Source organism: Notolepis coatsorum (genome assembly GCF_963971535.1).
Source record: "Notolepis coatsorum genome assembly, chromosome: 3".
Classification (NCBI taxonomy): domain Eukaryota; kingdom Metazoa; phylum Chordata; class Actinopteri; order Aulopiformes; family Paralepididae; genus Notolepis; species Notolepis coatsorum.
Genome location: NC_140167.1, coordinates 32,687,249 through 32,708,388, shown reverse-complemented (window position 1 = coordinate 32,708,388; position 21,140 = coordinate 32,687,249). Strand labels below are relative to the sequence as shown.

The window sequence follows — 21,140 nt, the reverse complement described above, 5'->3', positions numbered from 1 at the left end:
TCTCATCGTAGGGAGGCTTTCAGCTTGTGAAGACTGTGCTGTGTCCGTCTCTATGTTGTCCTGATGCCCAACCCTCCGATGGGCCTGTGTTTAACCTACTAACAAGGGCCTTATAGACTTCCGGTGTAAACTCTTTGTGTTCCTTGTTCATCTGTCTTTACTAGACATTGTTGACTATACTCACCACTAGCATTGTTGTATATATGTATATTTCTTTGGATATAGCCTTGTTTTTGCTTTCACAATCATAAATAAAATCATATACATCAGTCATCTTGTTTTTTCTCCTAAATACTTCTGAGTTACCAACTCTATGTACTGCGACAGTGACTGATATGGTGACAGTGACCATTTCCCTTGAGGGTATTTGTAGAAGTCTTCTTTGATCCCATTTGATATATGTGTCATATTTGATCAGTTCCATCTTTTCATTTTAAGTTTTTGTTTCCCTAGGAAATTCCCGGAAGAGGAAGTCGAAAAGGAAAGGTTGAGCTGAGCTGTTAATTACGTGCAGGATCTCTGCTCTGGACTGCAGTATTGTTTTCTATAGACTCTTACTATATCGCTCGGTTCAGGAGGATAAAAACAGTCTTCCTTTGGATGATTTTCAGCTGTTGGAAAAAAAAAGGGTGTGGAGAATTTTAAACCTGCAATATGTTTTGTTTTTTAGACCCAAGAAAAAAATATTAAAGAAACGTGAGGCTATATGCACAGCCTGGAAATAAACATGTCACTTTTTATGTAAATGATTTATAATGTATATGAGAATTAATATTTTTTGATTATAAAAGTTAATGTTTTATTTGTTATTTTGTACATTTGTCAAAACATGTGTTTAATGTCTTTTCCAAAGTGATGATGCCCATAACTTTAAGCATAATACAGTATGAAACTCCACGTGGCAGCAATGTGAAACTAAAGCATACCTTTTGAAACATTTGGCAGTAGAATAACTGCTTGGTGTTATGTCAACACCTTGTTTCTTTGTATTATCAGGATACTCTCTTATAAGACATGGTACACTGCTTGCTGGTATACCAACTTGTAATGTTTGAATATCTTTTAATAAAGGTGGCTTCCCAGTTCAACTGTTCTTTTTCTTGACTTCGACCTTTGTTTATAGTAGTGTATAGAGTAGACTATACTAGAGTATATATGCCAGCTATAGGCTATCATTTTTCACTGTAAGCCTTGGTGACATTGACAGCTCGTGCGCCAAAGAGCTGCGCACTGCGCGCCTGGCTCTGACAGTGACATCATATGGCTATATGAAGTTACTGATATGGCAATGCTGCACTTGGAACAAGTCTAGTCTGCGCCAGACGGACAGACTAAGCCACGATCATGTCGTTTTCCTGGTCGGCAAAAGAACATAAAGAACATAAAAGTTATAAAAATGCACCTAGCGGGACGGGGGTGAAGCGACCACGGAACGACACAGGGAACAAAGTGACTGTGGTGCTTGGTGCGCAATGGGGAGATGAAGGCAAAGGGAAAGTCGTCGATATGTTGGCGACTGAAGCTGACCTGGTCTGCAGATGTCAGGTATTTATTTGGGCTTGTGATTTTTGACCTAATGCCAAATTGTATGCAATGGCGCTCGGCTACATTTGTGTTTTGGTCTCTAGGCCTGTTTATTCCGCGTATAGGCTATAAACGCGATGGCATTTGTCACATGGGCTACTCGGCCAAGTAAAGTGTAACAGGTGCAGAGTTGAACACTTTTGATGCAGCTCTTTCGTTGTGTTGAATAACAAATAAAAATAAACGTTTTTTGTATAGTCAAACACATTTTGTTGAACTTGGAATACATGAAGAAATAAAAGTAATTTAATACTTGTTAACATGGACTTCAACACAAATTTAAATTCTTAACATTTAGAAATACCACAACTGCATGCATGTATTTGTCCCTTAATAGTTGTAATAACACTGCTGTAACATGTGGAACCTGAGCTGGAATTCTATTTATTCTTGTACCTAAACGTGGGGTGAACTTTCTCTGACACCTATTATGTTGAGGAGAAGATTGGACTACATCAACAATGCATTCAAACGATCTGTTATATGACAAAAATCCATTAGGCAAATGAAAAAGTGGACTGATAGGGTCAAATCATGAACTGCAGCTGAGGGTAAAGTTATATAACATGAATCATAAAGGCATGCAGGATAAATGATAATAATAATAACATATTAACGAGAAAGACCTGTTTCTGTGCAGTCACAGAAGTTATATACATTCTGCCCAGAAAGCAGTGGCCGGACCAGTACAGTTGCTATGGTGTACTATCTGACCGGGCACCCTGTGTACTGGAGGCCTTGCAGCCCCACCCGCTGGGCTGGTGTGGGGTCACATTCCCAGGGTGGCTTGACATGTGAGAAGGCCAGGTCTTAGCCAGAGGGCACAGAGTGGAGGGTCTACCAGCACCAGCCAAGTCTGTTAAAATAGGTGGTGGGGGTTGTTCGGGGAGAGTGGGAATTAGGGAGGGGAAGGCTTAAGAGGCTATTACCCTCTTACTAAAATAAGATAAATGTGTACTAGGATATATTATCTACTGTGGATGTTTTGGGTTTTCCCCTCATAGTGTGTCTCGGTGCAGTATATCATACAATCACTTGTTTTTATTTGATTTATTTTTGTATATCTTTAGGGGGGTAACAATGCCGGACACACCGTGGTAGTGGACGGCAAAGAATATGACTTCCACCTTCTCCCCAGTGGAATCATCAACTCCAAAAGCATATCCCTCATCGGTAAGTGTTTCTGTTGAGACTGTTCAAACAGTCATATTCCTGTGTTTCGTCAGATATCGTTAATACAATCATCACTCTATTTGGTCTCTCTCAGGTAATGGCGTGGTCATACATTTACCTGGTTTGTTCGAGGAGGGCGACAAGAACGAGAAGAAAGGTATTCTGACTAGGAGAATACACTTTGTTGTACACATTATTGATGAGTGTAAACTGATGTACCCTTACAACATCCCTTGATGTGTCTTATTGTATCCACTCTCCGACCAGGTCTCAAAGGCTGGGACAAGAGACTGATCGTGTCAGACAGAGCCCATCTTGGTATGTGATGTGTGTGTGTGATGCTATTAGATGTTAGATTCTATCAGACATCTGCTGTCCAAAGTAGGAGTCCACCATGATTACAGTAACCTGCATAAAAGCACTTGTTTTGTGGTCTCTGAGGTGACATTTGTCTGACTTGTTTATGTCTCTACACAGTGTTTGATTTCCACCAGGTTGTCGATGGCCTGCAGGAGACCCAGAGACAAGAGCAAGAAGGGCAAAAGTAAGGATTCCTAATCATTACAACAGACCAGAAATGTGCATTTCACATTGAATAATCCATATATTTGACAATACTATGTGCTGTGATTCCCAGCTGAAGAAATTATAACGCCTTATTCGAACTGGATTCTGTTTTACTGGGAGAGCTCCTGTAATTGTAACTATTATCATCTCCAATTGTAATCCAGTATGAATCTGCCATGTCTATGATTCTTTATGTCTGGGAGGTAAAAAGAACCCTGAGAAATGATCTATCGGTTCTGTCCTGTGTTATCTGTCTTTCGGTGAACTCAGAGGTCATTTGAAAATGGCAATCCAGTTCAAAATGGTATCTCTGTAATACTGTGTAGACATTTTACATCCAGGCTAGCTAGTAATTTGAGGGAAATTACAGAGATCCTTCATTCAGTAGGGTTTTCATCGACTAACCAAAGGGTCTGTTTAAACATGAAATTGTCAATTTGCCTGCCTTTCTTACATTGTTCTCCTGCTAATGAACAACCACTACATCTAGTTTATCAAAGACCAGTAGATATGTATGAATTGTTGTGATTCCAGAGACATTTTCTTAAATATAAATTAACTGATCAAATGTGAAAAAAATCACTGAAAACTAAGCATATGGAAGCATAAGACTATAGCAATCGAATCATCAAATAGTCATCTATGATAATAATATTATTTATGATATATGCAAGATGTCTTTTCAAATCAACTTGGCTTGGTTTGTGTTTCATCCTAACAGCATTGGAACAACCAAGAAGGGCATTGGACCCACATATTCCAGCAAAGCATCTCGCACAGGCCTGCGCGTGTGTGACCTCATGGGTGACTTCAAGGACTTCTCTGCCAGGTGCGAATGGTGTACATTATCAAACAAGACCAAATCTACCCAATGGGGCATTGATGTGAACGGGTTATGATTAATTGAATTGTGGGGATTCTTTTCAGGTTTAAGAACCTTGTCCATCAGTATCAATCCATGTATCCATCCTTGAAAGTTGATGTTGAGGACCAGCTAAAGAAACTCAAGGTATGTGATGCTTAAAAATAATTATTACTATTCAGTGTTTAATTGATGGTCTACTATTTTAATAAATAATGTGTAACCCTGATGAACATAGCTTATTGGCTATCGAACCATTTGTTGACTTGATTAATAACAGCTTGAATGAATGAATGAATGAATGAATGAATGAATGAATGAATGAATGAATGAATGAATGAATGAATGAATGAATGAATGAATGAATTTATTCACACACACACACGATACATTTACATGCGAGTATCCTCATGTGATATCAATGTCGCAAATTGTGTGCATGTGCCAGGTCTCCCAAGAAGCTATTTAAAGCTTTTGGAGGGAGCCTGATCACAGATACAAACAGAATATAAACAACAAAACAATAACAAAAACAAAACAAAACAAGACAATACAACGTGGGTAGGTTTACACACCTACCTACTAACTGACATATAACAGAGATACATAATACAGACAAGCTTGGCATCAGAGTCATGAGTGTGAAACCTTGTAGTAACCATTTAACTACCACCTCAACGATATGGGTGTGCATTTGATATCCCCGTTTTATTACAATATCCCTAATTGATTTCTCTGTTCTCCTGTTCTTCTCCAGGAGTACGGCGAGAGATTGCGGCCGATGGTGAGAGACGGGGTCTACTACATGTATGAAGCTCTCCACGGACCCCCGAAGAAAGTTCTGGTTGAAGGAGCCAACGCTGCTCTTCTCGACATTGACTTTGGTGAGGTCATCAGTGATGAGAATAGGGGTCTGATGAGGTCATCAGTGATGAGATAAGAGGTCTGATGAGGTCATCAGTGATGAGATTAGAGGTCCGATGGGGTCATCAGTGATAAGATAAGAGGTCTGGTAAGGTCATCGGTGAGGAGATAAGAGGTCAGCTGGGGTCATTGGTGATGAGATGAGAGGTCTGATGAGGTCATCGGTGATGAGATAAGAGGTCTGATGGGGTCGCCTGTGATGAGATCACACTCCTATCAACATATAGCTTACAACTAACAGTTGCTGACCTCCACGACCAAATTAGTTTGAAAGAAAACACGGCAATAACTTTGAATTGCATGTATTCATAGTATCATAAGGAATATTAAGCTTGTATGCACATTGTTACGGGTTAACAATGCATTGATACTGTTATCAGAAAAATAACTCTTTCTACAGAAGGAAACCATACCTTTATGGTTGAGTTCATTGTTGACCATTGGCTCCAGTGACTAACCATGTCACTGACTAACCATGCCAGTGACTACAGATGCTGTGAAGTGAAATATTTCTCTGTGCTATAGTGATGGAATTGCTTCCTTTCTCTTTAGGTACATATCCTTTCGTGACATCCTCAAACTGCACCGTGGGCGGGGCATGCACCGGTCTTGGCATCCCTCCCCTGAATATCGGCGATGTGTTTGGTGTTTCAAAGGCCTACACCACCAGGGTGGGAATCGGGGCCTTCCCCACAGAACAGCTGAACGTAAGAAGTTGTTCCATTATGGGGCGGCTAGGTGGCGCAGTGGGCAAGGCGCTCGCCACCAACGCAGGAGATGCTGGGTTCGAGCCCAGCTCTCGGCGTTGCTACCAGCTTGGCTGGTCGTTCATACTAATGCAATTGGCAGTATTAGGGGGTGGGAAGCTGGTGGGTGGGGATCGGACGTTGTGGACTCCTACAGGTCGGTTGGTGCGCCTGCGCAGTAGAATCAGGAAGCGACGAGGGCGGCGTGTCCCTCCCGCGTGTATACCAAACCAAGCCGTATTTCTCGGAGACGCTCTCTGATTGGCAGTGACTGACGCACTCTGATTGTCCACTGACGCGTTTGCCCAATCCGTGACGAGCTGTGTCTTTGCCCATTTCCACGTCAAACAGCCTGCAAACCACCTGGCGTTCTATCGCCATGCTCTAAGACAAACTCTAACCTTAACCAACTTCGAAAGAGCGCCTAAGCTTAACCGTCGAAAGAACTTGCCGTCACGCTCTAAGACAAACTCTAACCTTAACCAACTTTGAAGAGTGCCTAAGCTTAACCAGTGTAGAAACAGGCGTCGGCCAATCAGAGAGCGTCTCCGAGAAATGCGGCTTGGTTTGGTATTCACGCGTCCCTCCCACGCAGACCCTCGCCGCTGAGAGATCGCGCTGTGCAGGAGGGGACACGTGATGCAAGGCTTCGTCCACATTGCAGCCGGCTTGTGGGAGGTATGGCCTAACAACGTTCGAGACAGGGGAGGGTAGAATTGGACAATACGAAATTGGGGACGGGGGGGAAAAATTGAAAATGGGGAGAAAAAGTACATAAAAAAAATTGTTCCACTATGTGTTGTTTAACTGCAGGGCTTGGAATGAATAAACCACTAGCTGAATGCTGGTTGATTGATTGATTGATTGATTGATTGATTGATTGATTGATTGAAAACTTTATTAACAGATTGCAGAATGGGTACAATACAGTACAGCTCAATACAAACAATTGTTAAGGGGATAAGGGGATGCAGACCAGAAAAAGACTTTCGTCTTGTTTACATCAGGGTCCCCCATTTTCAATTCATCCAGACATTTATGACATACAAGATATACAAATATACAGTACTGTTTAAGAGAAAGAGATCATAAAGAAATATATATACATGCGAGGGGGAATAAACTGCAGTCACCCGTAGGTGCTCTTTGAGAGCGGTTTTGAAGGAGGGTAGGGATTCACATTATTTTACGGCTGTGGGTAGGGCGTTCCACATTGTAGTGGCATAATTGCGAAACGTGTTTAGTCCCTTGTTTTTAGCCGAATCTGGGTTGAACATGATTTGTGGGACTCCCTCTGGTGTTGTGGTCGTGGAATTCACTGACCTTTGGGAAGTATTTCAACATGTACATGGGTATCTTTGTGGTGTAGTGTATCTTCTTGTAGACCAGGCCCATTGCAAGTTGCTGTACTCTGTCGTCTACTCTAAGCCATCTTAGGTTGTCAAAATGAGCAGGGGTGAGGTGGGTTTTAGGAGTAAGGTCAAGCAGTAGTCTGACCAGTTTGTTTTGTGATGTTTGTAGTGTTGTTTTTAGGGCCTTTGAAGTGCTTTGGTACATGAGGTACAAGCATAGTCGTAGTACCCTATCAGCCTATCAACTCTATTAATTGCTTTGGCAGGTAGCCAACATGTGTTTTATTCTATTGCAGCAAATTCAGCTAAATCTAACCCGGATTGCCAGGTGACTAAAGGGTCCGACCCATTAGCCAAGGGCTAGCGAGTCTAGGCATCCACGGTCATTACACTATTCTTAAAAATAAATTATACTGACTGATGACATTTTTTATCTGCAAGCCACTGTGGCCTGTTTATTCAAATAAATAAATAAATAAATAAATAAATAAATAAATAAATAAATAAATAAATAAATAAATAAATAAATAAATAAATAAATAAATAAATAAATAAATAAATAAATAAATAAATAAATAAATAAATAAATAAATAAATAAATAAATAAATAAATACATTAAAAAGATAGTTTCATGTCCTGTTCAAGAAACAACTGCAATTACAAGGATAATGGAACAGGTCATTGGCCTTTATTAAATCTGTTCCTACTTTGCTTCATGTGAGCCTCCTAGCGGATGGAAGGCTGCTTGTGTAACACAGTGATCACTGCCTGAGGTCTGCTCAGCCTCACACACAGCCACTGTCCTTTGTGGCTCAAGACGAGGTTGATATGTATAGTAGTATGTTTATGATCATATGACTCGCACACACGCTGCAAAGGCCCGGTGGAAGAGACATTTGCTAGCTGATTGTGGCAGCTGTCTGATTTTGTGAGAGACCTACTCAAACACTCGTATGCAGATCACATGTTATGGGGGGGATAAATTTAGGGCAGGAGTCTGGGTTCAAGATAGACGTGTGGGTAACGTTACCTAACATGAGAACTGGACATGGACTAGACTATAGGTCAGCATGCCTCAACTTAATCCCTCATGCCTTGTGGAAATAATGTCTAATGTACTTTCTTATGTGTATAGATCTGTGGTATTGATCGATTGATTGAGTGGACATGAATAGGTATTATTGAATGTGGTTTGACTTTATTGATTGGATGAATCTGGTGATCTGTAGAGTAAGAGCTGTGTGTTTTCATTAAGGCGGTGGGTGAACTTCTGCAGACGAGGGGGCACGAGGTGGGCGTGACCACAGGAAGGAAGCGCCGCTGTGGTTGGCTGGACCTGGTCATCCTCAGATACGCCCATATGATCAATGGCTTCACTGCGTGAGTGGATAGGGGAGTTGACAGACAGGCTCTTAAATCAATCTTAAGATCTATTTCATTATTATACATGGCTGTGAGGGTGCATTTATTAATATGTCCCTCTTTAAACCTGCACTATCTAACTTTTTTATGAAAAAATATTGCTTCTTTAGCAAGCTAAAATCCTCCCAACAGTGATGCATGAAACACAGTGCAATTGCCCATACGAGTTATTCTGGTCAGGCATGAACAGTGCTGTGGCCCTGAGTTCAAACCAGCAGGGGGCCTTTTTGTGTGGAGTTAGCATGTTCTCCCCATGTTTGCGTGAGTTTCCGCTGGGTACTCCGGTTTCCTCCCACACCAAAAGACATGCATGCTAGGTTTCCTGCCATTGCCCTTGACCAAGGTCCTGGCATTATAACTGGAGTTGGTCCCTGGGCGCCGCACTGTGTGGCTGCCCACTCCTCCTAAAGATTTAGGATGGGTCTCAAATGTAGAGTACATATTTCCCCAAAGGGATTAATAAAGATACTGACTTAACTTAAAACAGAAGCCAAAGTTACTTTGCTTGATAACATTTCCTTTTTTGTTGCTTTTTTTGTTTTATATTATCTTACACAGTGCAGCTTAACATTTTGAAGGGATGTAAATGAAAATGAAACAACATGCAATAATTAATTGAGTGACAGTGATTCACATTTCTGTAAGAGTTGTATTTTTTCTTTCAGCATTGCTTTGACAAAACTTGACATTCTGGATGTGTTGGATGAAATTAAAGTTGGAGTCGCCTACAAACTCAACGGCAAGAGAATTCCCCATTTCCCAGGTATGTGAACAGAAGGAAACCCAAGACTCACAAGGTGGTCTGCTTCAGTCAAAAACTGCTTGCTGTCCTCTCCAGAGTCAGACAAGTAGATAGATACTAATTGAATCCGCTTCCATTAATTTGTGCTAAACTAGGCTAGCTTGCAGCTGGATAGCTTTCTACTGAACACACAGAGAGGAAATTGGCATCTATATACTCTGGAGAAGATGGTAAGCGCATTTCCCATAATGTTGGCGTGTTCCTTTAATGAAGCCATGGTATTGGCTGATTTCTAATAATTGTATTCATCCATAGCAAACATGGAGGTTCTGCACAAAACGGAGGTTGAGTATGAGACTTTCCCTGGCTGGAAGACTGATACATCTGCAATGAGGAAGTGGAACGATCTCCCACCCAAGGCACAGAACTACATCCGTTTCATTGAGAACCACATTGGAGTTCCCAGTGAGTTCAACACGATAGAGGGGTTCTATTGAAATAGGCTAGCTCAATGGATAGAGGCTTACACTAAAAATGTATATTCATTGTTCTGCAAAATAATTTGGAGAAAAACATCCACCAGAGGGCATGTTTTGTTGTCATGAGGGTAATAGTGGTGCAGCATACAACAGGTTCTTCAAGGTTCTATGCATTGTGTAGACAGTATACACAATGCATAGAAATCGTGCACAGGGGCGGAGCTAGGGGGTGGCTACCTGGGCTCAAGCCCCGGATGTATTCTGAAAAGCCCCGAATCTATTCTAAAAAAAATAAAAAAAATAAAGAAAATGATTTTTTTTTTTTTTTTACAATTCATCATTGTTACATGAAAATATGTTTGCACCAGATTTAGCAGAAGCTAATTTCCATCTGTGGTCTATCCAGCTGCTAACTGTATTTGAGTGAGTTAAGTCTTGGTGTTATGGTAGACTCAGACCTAAGCTTTAAATCACAATCAACAAGTTGACAAAAACTTAATTCTTCCACCTTAGAAACATAGCTAAAGTACGGCCATTTATAAATCAAAAGGACGCTGAAAACCAGATCCATGCCTTTATCTCAAGCCAACTCGACTACTGTAATGCACTCCTTACCGGCCTCCCGAAAAAATACGATGATAACAATTGTATTGCAATGCACTATTGCATTATTTTATTCTATTTGACTAACTATTTTATTGCACTGCACTATTTTACTTTGTATCAGTGAATCATAGACGCCTGGCCATAAGAGCATTCGGAGCATCTCTGCTCTCCCACTATTGAACTTGGGGGAGCAAAGGTATGATCTTGCTCTACCACTTTTTGATTATATAAAAAATATGATATATCCCCCCCCAATATATAAATCTAACCATAACTACGTTATGGTTAACTGAGTTTTATAGTGAAAAGAGCAGCTTTATTGGTCAAGATTGAAGGCTCTATATTGCAGGAAATTGCACATACAGGTTCATTAAATTCAAAAAAAATCTGTCGTGGAGGGGGTTGTGCCGGACCCCCTCCAAACCACCCCTTGCCTGCCAAAAAAAAAAAAAAAATTATATAAAAAAAAAAAAAAAAAATTAAAAAAAAAAAAAAAAAAAAAGGGGGGGGGGGGGCCCATCTGGGCTAAGCCCCGGATCTCCTACAATCCTAAATCCGCCCCTGATCGTGCACATATTCTAATATACAATAATTATAGTTAAGGTGTTATAGATAACATTCTGCCACAAGATGTCGCACTAGAGCACCAGCATGTAATTTATCCAATCAGGTGCATTCCACGTGGGGAAATGGGAAGTAGGGAGGCGATACATGCAACGCATAACATGTAAATAACAACATTCATTTTGGATCTGCAAACATTTTTTAAATGATACATTCATGAATCAATATTTCTTTGGGAGGGGGAAGTAATACTTTTATTCCGCACCTATCTAAAAGCTCTGTGAATGTATTTTTTTTATTTGTATTATTATTATTATTATTACTCTACATAAAATGTTACCTATAACACCTTTAAGATGCACTCTGTAACAATAGTATTGAAACAAAAGCTCTCATTGGACCTAGAGTGACATTATGTGAAGGATGCCAGCAGGTGGCACTGCTTGCTTAATTACAAATACCCCTTGTGCTAAAACACAGTGGAATACTTGACTGGTAGAATCTCTTTAACATGATGTCCTTTTCTCTCTACAGTCAAGTGGGTTGGTGTTGGGAAGTCCAGAGAGTGTATGATCCAGATGTTCTGAGGGAATACCTTCTCCTGCCCTTGATGGAAGAAGCACAGTGGATGTGGCATGATGTGACATGTTTTCAACCGCAGAAATAATCTTATCCTATTGAACTAATACACTTGTAACCTTTGGACAATGTGGACTGTGAGTTTTATTTTTTTTATTTTTTTTTATTATCTATTTTTTGGTTGACAGTGCTGGTCATCAGAATAGTGCAAATAATCCCTCTCCTTATATTCTAATGGTGATTACTGATTTCAATCCACTGTGCCGCAATAAAGAAAAAGGCATTACATTCGTTTTCAAATACATTTCTTCTATATTTGATCAATGGTGGACACTCTATGCTCCTTATATGAACCAATGAGGTCTACATTAACTAAATGTTTTGTTTTTTGTTTGTTTTTTATTTTACAGTGGGTATAGACCACTGCACTTCCACGTTACATTGAGCTCATAGAGGAGAGAGCGGGGAGAAAATGAATGAATGTGGATGAGAGCCTTGACATTAAGTGGTTGTAGCTACGGCTGTGGGGGTGCTGGAGACATGATCCAATAGACCTTTATATGCCGGAGTCTCCTGAACACAGAGAGACCAATCCCAAGTCGATCGGCACTTTCTCGGCCGAGCTATAATAACTTTTCCGCACCTACTCCCAAACTCTGCATGCGCAGATTGCCCATGGAGTTTTTCTGGATTGTCCATAGATCTATGTTTATCAATCTGCACGTGCAGAGTTTGGAAGTAAGTGCGGAAAAGTGACTATAGCTCGGCCGAGAAAGTGTCAATCGACTTGGGATTGGTCTCTCCGTGTTCAGGAGACTCAGGCGTATAAAGGTCTATTGGATCATGTCTCCAGCACCCCCACAGCAGTAGATACAACCTCTAAATGTCAAGGCTCTCATCCACATTCCTTCATTTTCTCCCCCCACTCTCTCTGCCATGATTTCAGAATACCGGAAGTGTTGCAGTGGTCTATATGTGTTATTAAAGGTGAGGTAGGCAATTTCAGATAAATTAGCGAGCGTGAGCTTACATTTCCAACAGAAATAGTCTCAGACACCCAGAAGTACCAGCAGTTCAAGCTTCCTGATCGGCAGGCGCGATTTTGCACACTGTGTATTTTTCAACGAGGGACACAAATGGTGCTATTCGTTTTTTGGCACTTGGCTGAGCATTTGATTTATTGGTAGCTATTGAGATCAAATATTACCCAAATGTTCTAAATATAATTATAATAATAATACAAATAAATAAATATACATATATAATTGCCTACCCCATCATCTTTAAGTTAGAATAGAAGCCAATAAAAAGGTAAATATGTCGACTTGTTTTTCAGATATGAAATCATTTTATTTAGACTAATTCATTATGTTAGATTGATTGATTGATTGAAAACTTTATTAACAGATTGCAGAATGGGAACACTGTACAACTGTACAAGCAAAACTGTACATTGGAATATTGACAAAACCATACTTGGTCATTTACTGTACATTGGAGGGAGTTGGGTAAGGACATTTACAGGGGCCAGTTTCAAATTGCAGTCTCCCGTAGGTGTTCTTTGAGAGTGGTTTTGAAAGTGGGTAGTGATTCACATTCCTTTACAGCTTTGGGTAGGGCGTTCCACATTGATGTGGCATAATTGCTAAACGTGTTTAGTCCCTTGTTTGAGCCGAATCTGGGTTTAACATGATTTGTGGAGCTCCCTCTGGTGTTGTGATTGTGGTATTCACTGACCTTTGGGAAGTATTTTGACATGTATTGATTGATTGATTGATTGAAAAGTTTATTAACAGATTGCAGAATGGGTACAGTACAGTACATCTCAATACATACAATTGTTAAGGGGATGCAGACCAGAGAAAGACTTTCGTCTTGTTTACACCAGGGTCCCCCATTTTCAATTCATCATAACATATATGACATACATGACATACAGATAGACAGTACTGCTACATCTATACATTTATGACATATCAGATTTGCAAAAACAGTACTGTTTGTGATACAAAAGTGTCCAGAAAAGGAGTGTATATACATTTGGCGTAGAAACTGTACATTGGAGGAGGTTGGTGGGGTGGGGTTGGGTGAGGGCTGTACATTGGAGGTGGGGGGGGGGGGGGGGTTGGGTAGGGGACACACACACATTTTACACTGTACATTGGAATATTGACAAAGCCTTACTTGGTCATTTACTGTACAACTAGGTTAGGACATTTGTAGGGGCCAGTTTCGAATTGCAGTCTCACGTAGGTGTTTTTTGAGAGTGTTTTTGAAGGTGGGTAGTGATTCACATTCCTTTACAGCTTTAGGCAGGGCGTTCCACATTGATGTGGCATAATTGCGAAACGTGTTTAGTCCCTTGTTTGAGCCGAATCTGGGTTTTACATGATTTGTGGAGCTCCCTCTGGTGTTGTGATCGTGGTATTCACTGACCTTTGGGAAGTATTTTGACATGTACATGGGTACCTTGGTCGCGTAGTGTATCTTGTAGACCAGGCCCATTGCAAGTTGCTGTACTCTGTCGTCTACTCTAAGCCATCCTAGGTTGTCAAAGTGGGCAGGGGTGAGGTGGGTTCTAGGAGTCAGGTCAAGTAGTAGTCTGACTAGCTTGTTTTGAGATGTTTGTAATTTGTTTTTTAGTGCCTTTGAGGTGCTTTGGTACCATGAGGTGCAAGCATAGTCGTAGTACCCTTGAATGAGTGCTCCTGCTAGAGTCTTCAGGGTATTCTTGTTTACCAGAGAGGAGATCCGGTACAAGAATCGCGTTCGTTGGTTGACTTTTTTTATTACATTGGATGCCATTTTGTCACAGGAAAGATTAGCCTCTAGGATGGAACCCAGGTAGGTAATTTCATCCTTCCTTGTGATAATATTGTCACCCACTGTAACCGAGAAGCCGTCGGTCTTGCTGAGTTTGTTATTTGAACCGAAGAGAATGGACTCTGTTTTGCCCATGTGTAATGATAGTTTGTTGTCGGCGAGCCATATGCAGATTTTGCCTAGTTCCGAGCTGAGGGCTTTTTCAACCTGTAACTTGTTCTTGTCAGAGACCAGCAGGGCTGAGTCGTCCGCAAACAGGAACAAGTTGCAGTCACAAGCTGACGACATGTCATTTGCATAAATTAGGAATAGTAGCGGTCCTAGTATGCTTCCTTGTGGAACACCACAGCTCACTGTGAGGGGGGGGGATAGGGTACCGTTTACTTCCACCATCTGTTCCCTCCCCTCCAGGTAGGATTGTATCCAGCTCACTGATAAACTATCAAAACCAATTGCTTTTAGCTTGTCAATCAGAATGGTGTGATTGACAGTGTCGAAGGCCTTTTGTAGGTCCAGCATGACCATGCCGCAGTATTTGCCCGCGTCCACCTCTTGTTTGATGTGGTCGTTCAAGTAGAGAAGGCATGTGTCAGTGGAGTGGGATGTTCTGAAGCCAGATTGGAATTCGTAGATTAGATTTTTTTCCGCGAGGTACTTTTCGATCTGTTCGTATACTATTTTTTCCATGACTTTCGAGATGGATGTAAGGATAGAAACAGGGCGGTAGTTACCCGGGTCTAATTTGCTGCCCTTTTTGTGCAGGGGTGTTACTCTCGCAATTTTGAAGTCCTTGGGGACGTGTCCCTGTTTTATGGAGAGGTTTATTATGTGTGTGATGACTGGGGTGATGGCTGCTGCTGAGTCTCTGAGGAATTTGGAGGGGATGTTGTCATGGCCAGTGGCCTTGTTTGGTTGGAGGGCGCTCAGTTTTTTGAGTACCTCATCTGTAGTTACTATTTCCAGTTTGAAGTCGTCTTTGTGGACGCCTAGGTTCATGTAGTATGCTACTATGTGTTCTACCCCATACTGCCCTGAGTGGGAGGGTAGTTTGTTTACCAGTGTTGTGGCTATGTTTGTGAAGAAAGTGTTTAAGTAATTGGCTACATCCAGCTTGTCTGTGATGAGCGTGTTGTCCGTCTTTATGTTTATGTTTGAGAACCTGGTTTTGAGTTTTTTACTGCAGCCTAGTTGATTGTTGAGTAATTTCCAAAGTTCACGTGGTTTATTTTTGTTTTCCTCGGTTTTGTCATTGATGAATTTTTTTTTAGCAGTTTTGATCATGGAGTTTACGTCATTTCTTAGTCTGTTTCTTTCTAGTTTGAGTTCAGTCACGTGGTCTTGGAGTTCACTGCTCGTGCTTTTGGTAAGCTTTGACTGACTTTTACGAAACTCAGAGCATTTTTTGTCTCTGGCTTTCATAGCGGTCAGTAAAATGTACATGGGTACCTTGGTTGTGTAGTGTATCTTGTAGACCAGATGATGCCCCTTATATAATATTACACACTGTAGCGTGTAACATAACATAATGAATGCGTGTAAAACAAAAAAAATTGAATAGGCGTAAGATTGTGTGCGAGACATGTTAGTGTCGTTTTGAGAGAAGTCCCCCTTTAAATCTGAACTACGGGCGTCATTGGGTAGAAAAAATAGAAGTCACGTGACACGACGTCAAATATCGGATTGGCTGCCAGCGGAAGCAGAAGTTCTTCCCGCAACAACAACACGCAGCAAGTCGGAGTCTCTGGAAACACGTCTGTCTGCCGATTCAAACATGCCTAAGCGCGCCTATCCTTTTGCTGAATCTTTTTCATCACAGTATAAAATTCATGTTGGACAGCGGGAGATGAATCACTACGGTGTCTTTGGGAACAAATACCGACAAGAAGTCTACGGTAAGAAGAAGAAAAGAGTAGCCCGAGGTCGATTAATTCGTGATAAAATGTTAGCTTTAAGGGGAGCAGGTCTGGCCACTATCTCCGCCAGGAACAATGCGTATGTTTGTTAGTGTTTATTTACTAGCTGACTTATTCGTAACATTTGCTTGTTGTCACATGGCTTGCTGCTGGGCCTCTCCGCAAAATGTGCTTGATTGCATTGAACTGTACCGAGAGTCTATAACCTTAGACCCCGAAACGAGCATTGGCCATCATTCATAACGTTACGTTAGCTAGCTCGTCGAGAGAGCTACAGGATGGAGGCTCCCAAGAGTTGTCACGTTAGCACGTCTTTGTTGTTGTAGCTAAGTTATCAGTTCACAGGGCTAGCTGTCAGTTACTGTATCGTTTGCCCTCACGTAATATTATTATACGCCTATTGTGGTTTCGTTTGACTGTTTACTTGGATACGCTACAAACAAACTTTAGCTGGTTACTTCCGCGCTAGTGTCGGCTGCGTTGATGACGTGTTTCCTGTGAGTTTAAAAACATCTCTTCACCCAGTACCTCTCGTCCCTGCAGATAAGACCAAGAACCTGCTCTTCAATGGTGCCAGGGCTGTGATGGATAAAATCTGGAATGTGGACGTAGAGGTGAAATGCGCAGACCCTCAAGTGGTGACACCTGCGTGCAATCAGATGCTGCTCCAGGGACAGACTCTCATTGGATCGGACGGCAGACTGAAGAGAACAACCACTTCACAAGGTGAGCCTGGGCCTGTAGGCTGATGACAATCATCTCCCAAGTTCTACTGTTGAAACCTCACACTTCATTGGGGTTGATGCAAGCTGTAATTTAATATTTATATGCTTTGTGTCCAGGAGTGGCAGCAGGTCCTGCAGGCTGCTGTGTGTGTCAGAAGACCCAGGGGAGCAGAGGGCGGTGCTCCCAGTGTGACCGTGAAGCCTGCCCCTCCTGCACCCAGCAGTGTTCCAGCTGCTCCAGACTCTGCTGCTCTGTGTGCACTGTTGTAGAGTGAGTCATATGTTCACATCCTTCTCCTGTCGTCCTGTTTCTCGGGAGGGGTCAAAACACCATCCCAGCCGGTTCCAAACTGCCGTCGCAAACTTCTCTGCCGAAAAGGCCATGGCTAATTAGTGGCCAGCTGTTGCTCTGAGCCCAGTGCCTGAATTATTGTGAGCGCGTCTGTTTGCAATTTGACAGTCTGACTTACCACTCGGCACACAAAGTAAACTTCCAAAGATTATGTTGCATAATGGTACTCGGCCTGTATCTGATTCACTAGGTAGACTTTCATCGTGGCTAGCTTTGATTTATTTTATGTTTAGTTCATTTGTACAAACTCACTCATAACTTTTGGTATAGGCACGCCATACCTTATCGCAAATGTTAGTTTGGCTAAGGGATTGACACCATGAATTTTGTTAAGCACACTTTTAGCCTCATTGATGAGACACAGACGGACAAATCCCAAGTTTTAAGCACAGAGAATGCCCAGCATAAGAAACTCCAAACCAGGACCGGCTGTATAACAACGGTAAGCACTGGAACAATGCGCTGATTAGCCCTGTCGGTACAGAACTGGTCTGTTACCAATGCCATCCATCACAGCTCTGCGAGGTGCAGGTGTGGAACTGACCAGAGAAATGCTTGTGGTCTTAAACATCCTGACAGCTAGTTGCTATAGTATCTGAGATTATAGTACTAATACCACCCGTTACTATAGACGGTTTCATTTCGACTGCATAATTAAACATTCTAAACAGACCCTGAGTTTATTTCCTGTTGGCAATGTTTGCTAATGCAATAACTGACAAGGGAATAATACACGTGGGTCCGAACTGTTGCCCCTAACGACAGAATTCCAGTCAAACAGTCTATAGTAAATGAAGATGGGTCGATGAGACAGCTTGGTTAAGTTTCTCACCTTTAGGATTGAGATGGAACATGTCTTAGAAAGCAACGTGTTGATGTGGTGTGTTTGTTGAACAGGGAATAGTTTCTTTACTCACTGACTCTCTCCTTCCTCTCCTCCAGTTACAGTGGACCATATGACGAGGTGCTGTGCTGTGGCTGCTCGTCATAAAGGACTGAACAACAAGAGACCTGATGATTATGCTTGGAACACATTTTAGCTGCCGAATGATTTCACATATGTCTCTGAAACTTCATTTTATAACGGTGGTTGTTGTCTCTTTTTTTTTTTATATATATTCTGATCCAGAAGTGTATTTGTATATATGTATCTACTATGATTCCACAATAAATACTTTACCACAATAAAAAGCGTTACCATACTTCATCCGCTTGTTGCCATGTCTTTGAGTTCTCCAGTGTGTATGCTATTCATGCATTTCATGCCTCTACTATTACCAATTCTTGTGGCCCTGGAACTAGAATAGTTACATACTGGATATTGGAAGTTAGTTATATTTTCTACTCTGATTTTGTAACCAGCAAACGTCTTCACCCCAGATTTCCCACAATTGTGAACATCCTGTAAAAGCTATGGAAATAAGCTCTAAGTGTTTTCCAGGCCTGGATATATTTATGAAAAGACGGATGGACCGATTTTGAAAGTCATGTCAATTCACAATCATGGTCGTTTAATGTAAAGTTGAGAATGTAAATACAGGGGTTTTAAGGCAATGGGTTAAAGGCTGCAGGTTTACAAGGTTTCATAGCGGTTAAATTAAAGGTGGTTCATTCATTACATGGCAAACGGTCATGGAAATCTGATTATGGTTAAGTTTAAGTGTGCCAAGTCACCAGCACTGCTTGTGTTGTTGAACCATTATGTATATCTGCCAGCAGATGGCAGCAAACATCAGGGACTGATTTTCAGACACAAGCTTGGAACAAGTTCTGAAGTAACTGGGCCATGTTCAGTAGGGCAATGTTATAAACCCTTGTCATTAGACAACATTACGCTTGCAGTTCACCATGTCTGGTTAATGCCTTTCTCCTAGATACTTGTGGAAACCTCTTAACGTTTTGGCCCAGATAGGATATTGCAATTCCATTACAGTCAGTCTGACTTGCACACTTCAGTATTTCTGCTACCCAGCGTTTGCATTTAAACATGCAGGAGAACTAGAGGTTGTCCAGGCCTTTGCTGCAGGCTGCTTGGCTACATTTATGCCTCCGCTGGACATGACCTTGAGTTGTAGTCATCACTTTTTCTTGGCTCCGGCTCATCGCTGGCGATGACTGGCTTCACGGTCATGTATTATGCTCTGAGTAATTGTTCTCATTGGCGGAAGTCCTCAGCACTAGCCTTATAGGAATCAGTCACATCACTTGGTATTACAGATATTAGCTTGGATGAGTGGGCTTCCTGGAGCTGGTTGGAAACGAGCCAGAAACTCTTTGACTTCACATCCGTGCTCGGCAGGCCAGTTGTGGCTCCAGTCTATGGGGAGCTTTCTGCAGTTGGTGTCCGAGGGCAACACTTGATTTCTGGCTGAGTGAGCAGACAGCTGCTGGTCAGCAAGGCGTCAATAAGTCTATACACCCATTTGTTTTTTAAGAGAAGGTTTTTAAGAATTCAAAAGAGATGGAGATATCAAGGTAGAAAAGGAAGAGTGATTCTTCAGAGGAGGTCCACACAGTTATGTTGACGGCCCCTTGCCATCGTAAAATAAATGACAGAGGGAGCTTAGGCCCGACATGCCTGTCTGTCATCTGAAAAGGCCATTGGAGATATTCATTGTTAACTTATTAAAAGGAAGCATGCCAGCGCTTGGGGTCCTCTCCCTGTGCGCTCTCTGAACTCCATAATGATAGTGATGTGTTAATGCACTCTCAAAATGGGAGCGTGCAGCTGTCCAGGTTTTCAGCACAACCACCCCTGGCACACTACTGAAAAAGGTTACAGTGCGCCTCCAAAGAATGGTCCTCATCTTCTCCCTGCTGCATCTATGGCTGGGCATGTACCAGGAAGAAGGGGGCTACATACATTTGGCCCTCCAGTCCAGACAAGGGCTGTCCGCAACTAAATGTCTTCGCCAGGATCCGTTTAATCAGCAAATCTGTAAAACGTGTTTCTCACATTGTCCTTCCGCAAATTAGCAAATGCAGCCATTTGAGGCGCACAATCAAACCCGATGTGATTAGGATTTTGAGAACTGAACATTCTAACGATGATGTCACAACGGCTACTGGTCATTGAAAGGTGTTCCGAGGAAACATTTGAGAAAAAAACGAATCTATGCCGGTATGTGATTGGTTAAATGTAGTGATTGTTTCAAACTAAAACATACTGTACATTCATGAAAAATATTTTTGCTTATCATCATTTGCCTATCCAGTAATCCCTAATTAGTTCTAAAAAAAATAATTGACTAATAAAGTGTCGACGGACTAAGATCCTAAAGACTGCTCTGTGCCTGACTGAGGGGGCAGCTCTGGACCAGCCAGTGGGAGCATGTGCCTTTGTCTTTCAGCCATTCTTTTGGGGACCAGCTGTGGCCTCTGAGCGTCGGCCCCAATGATGCTGCTGCTATAAATATGCGTCAACGAGTGAGTAAGTGACAGCTGTGCAGTGGACCAAGGACACGCTGTCTTGGCCCTGCCCAGGACCGGCCACTCCAAACAAGGCAACCCCAATGCGAGCACGGGTTGATATATGCATTTATGCACTCTCGTCGGGGACCCATACACACTATATGCAATTCAGATCAAAGTTGCCAATTGTGATGGTGGGCTCGAGTGGCACTTCAGATGTGGACAGGTGAAGGTTAACGTATGAGGATCCAATACGTTCAGAGCGAAGGCGGTGTGATGCCACAATATGACAACAATGAGGACTTTTCATATCCT

General features: G+C 41.9%; 3 protein-coding genes across 4 annotated transcripts in view; all 3 read left to right on the top strand.

The window, feature by feature from the left end:
* LOC311224772 (inverted formin-2) overlaps nt 1–1,013 on the top strand; it is a 29,760-nt gene extending 28,747 nt beyond the window's left edge. For both annotated transcript variants that reach the window (XM_084309884.1, XM_084309883.1), the window contains one exon: nt 454–1,013. In XM_084309884.1, the coding sequence (XP_084166010.1) occupies nt 454–491 (38 nt within the window). In that variant the 3' untranslated portion in view covers nt 492–1,013. The remainder of the gene's footprint in view (nt 1–453) is intronic.
* A 324-nt stretch (nt 1,014–1,337) lies between these two features.
* On the top strand, nt 1,338–11,887 carry adss1 (adenylosuccinate synthase 1). The gene is made up of 13 exons (XM_084310406.1): nt 1,338–1,545; nt 2,655–2,757; nt 2,852–2,914; nt 3,025–3,075; nt 3,235–3,301; nt 4,046–4,153; nt 4,252–4,333; nt 4,944–5,070; nt 5,663–5,817; nt 8,465–8,589; nt 9,297–9,394; nt 9,689–9,838; nt 11,557–11,887. The coding sequence occupies exons 1-13, from the start codon at nt 1,345–1,347 to the stop codon at nt 11,607–11,609; spliced, it is 1,383 nt and encodes a 460-aa protein (XP_084166532.1). The 5' UTR covers nt 1,338–1,344; the 3' UTR covers nt 11,610–11,887.
* A 4,255-nt stretch (nt 11,888–16,142) lies between these two features.
* On the top strand, nt 16,143–18,621 carry siva1 (SIVA1, apoptosis-inducing factor). Its single transcript, XM_084310398.1, has 4 exons — nt 16,143–16,316; nt 16,881–17,063; nt 17,180–17,333; nt 18,357–18,621. Exons 1-4 carry the CDS (start codon nt 16,196–16,198, stop codon nt 18,403–18,405), a joined length of 507 nt encoding a protein of 168 aa, XP_084166524.1. The 5' UTR covers nt 16,143–16,195; the 3' UTR covers nt 18,406–18,621.
* The last annotated feature ends 2,519 nt before the right edge of the window (nt 18,622–21,140 follow it).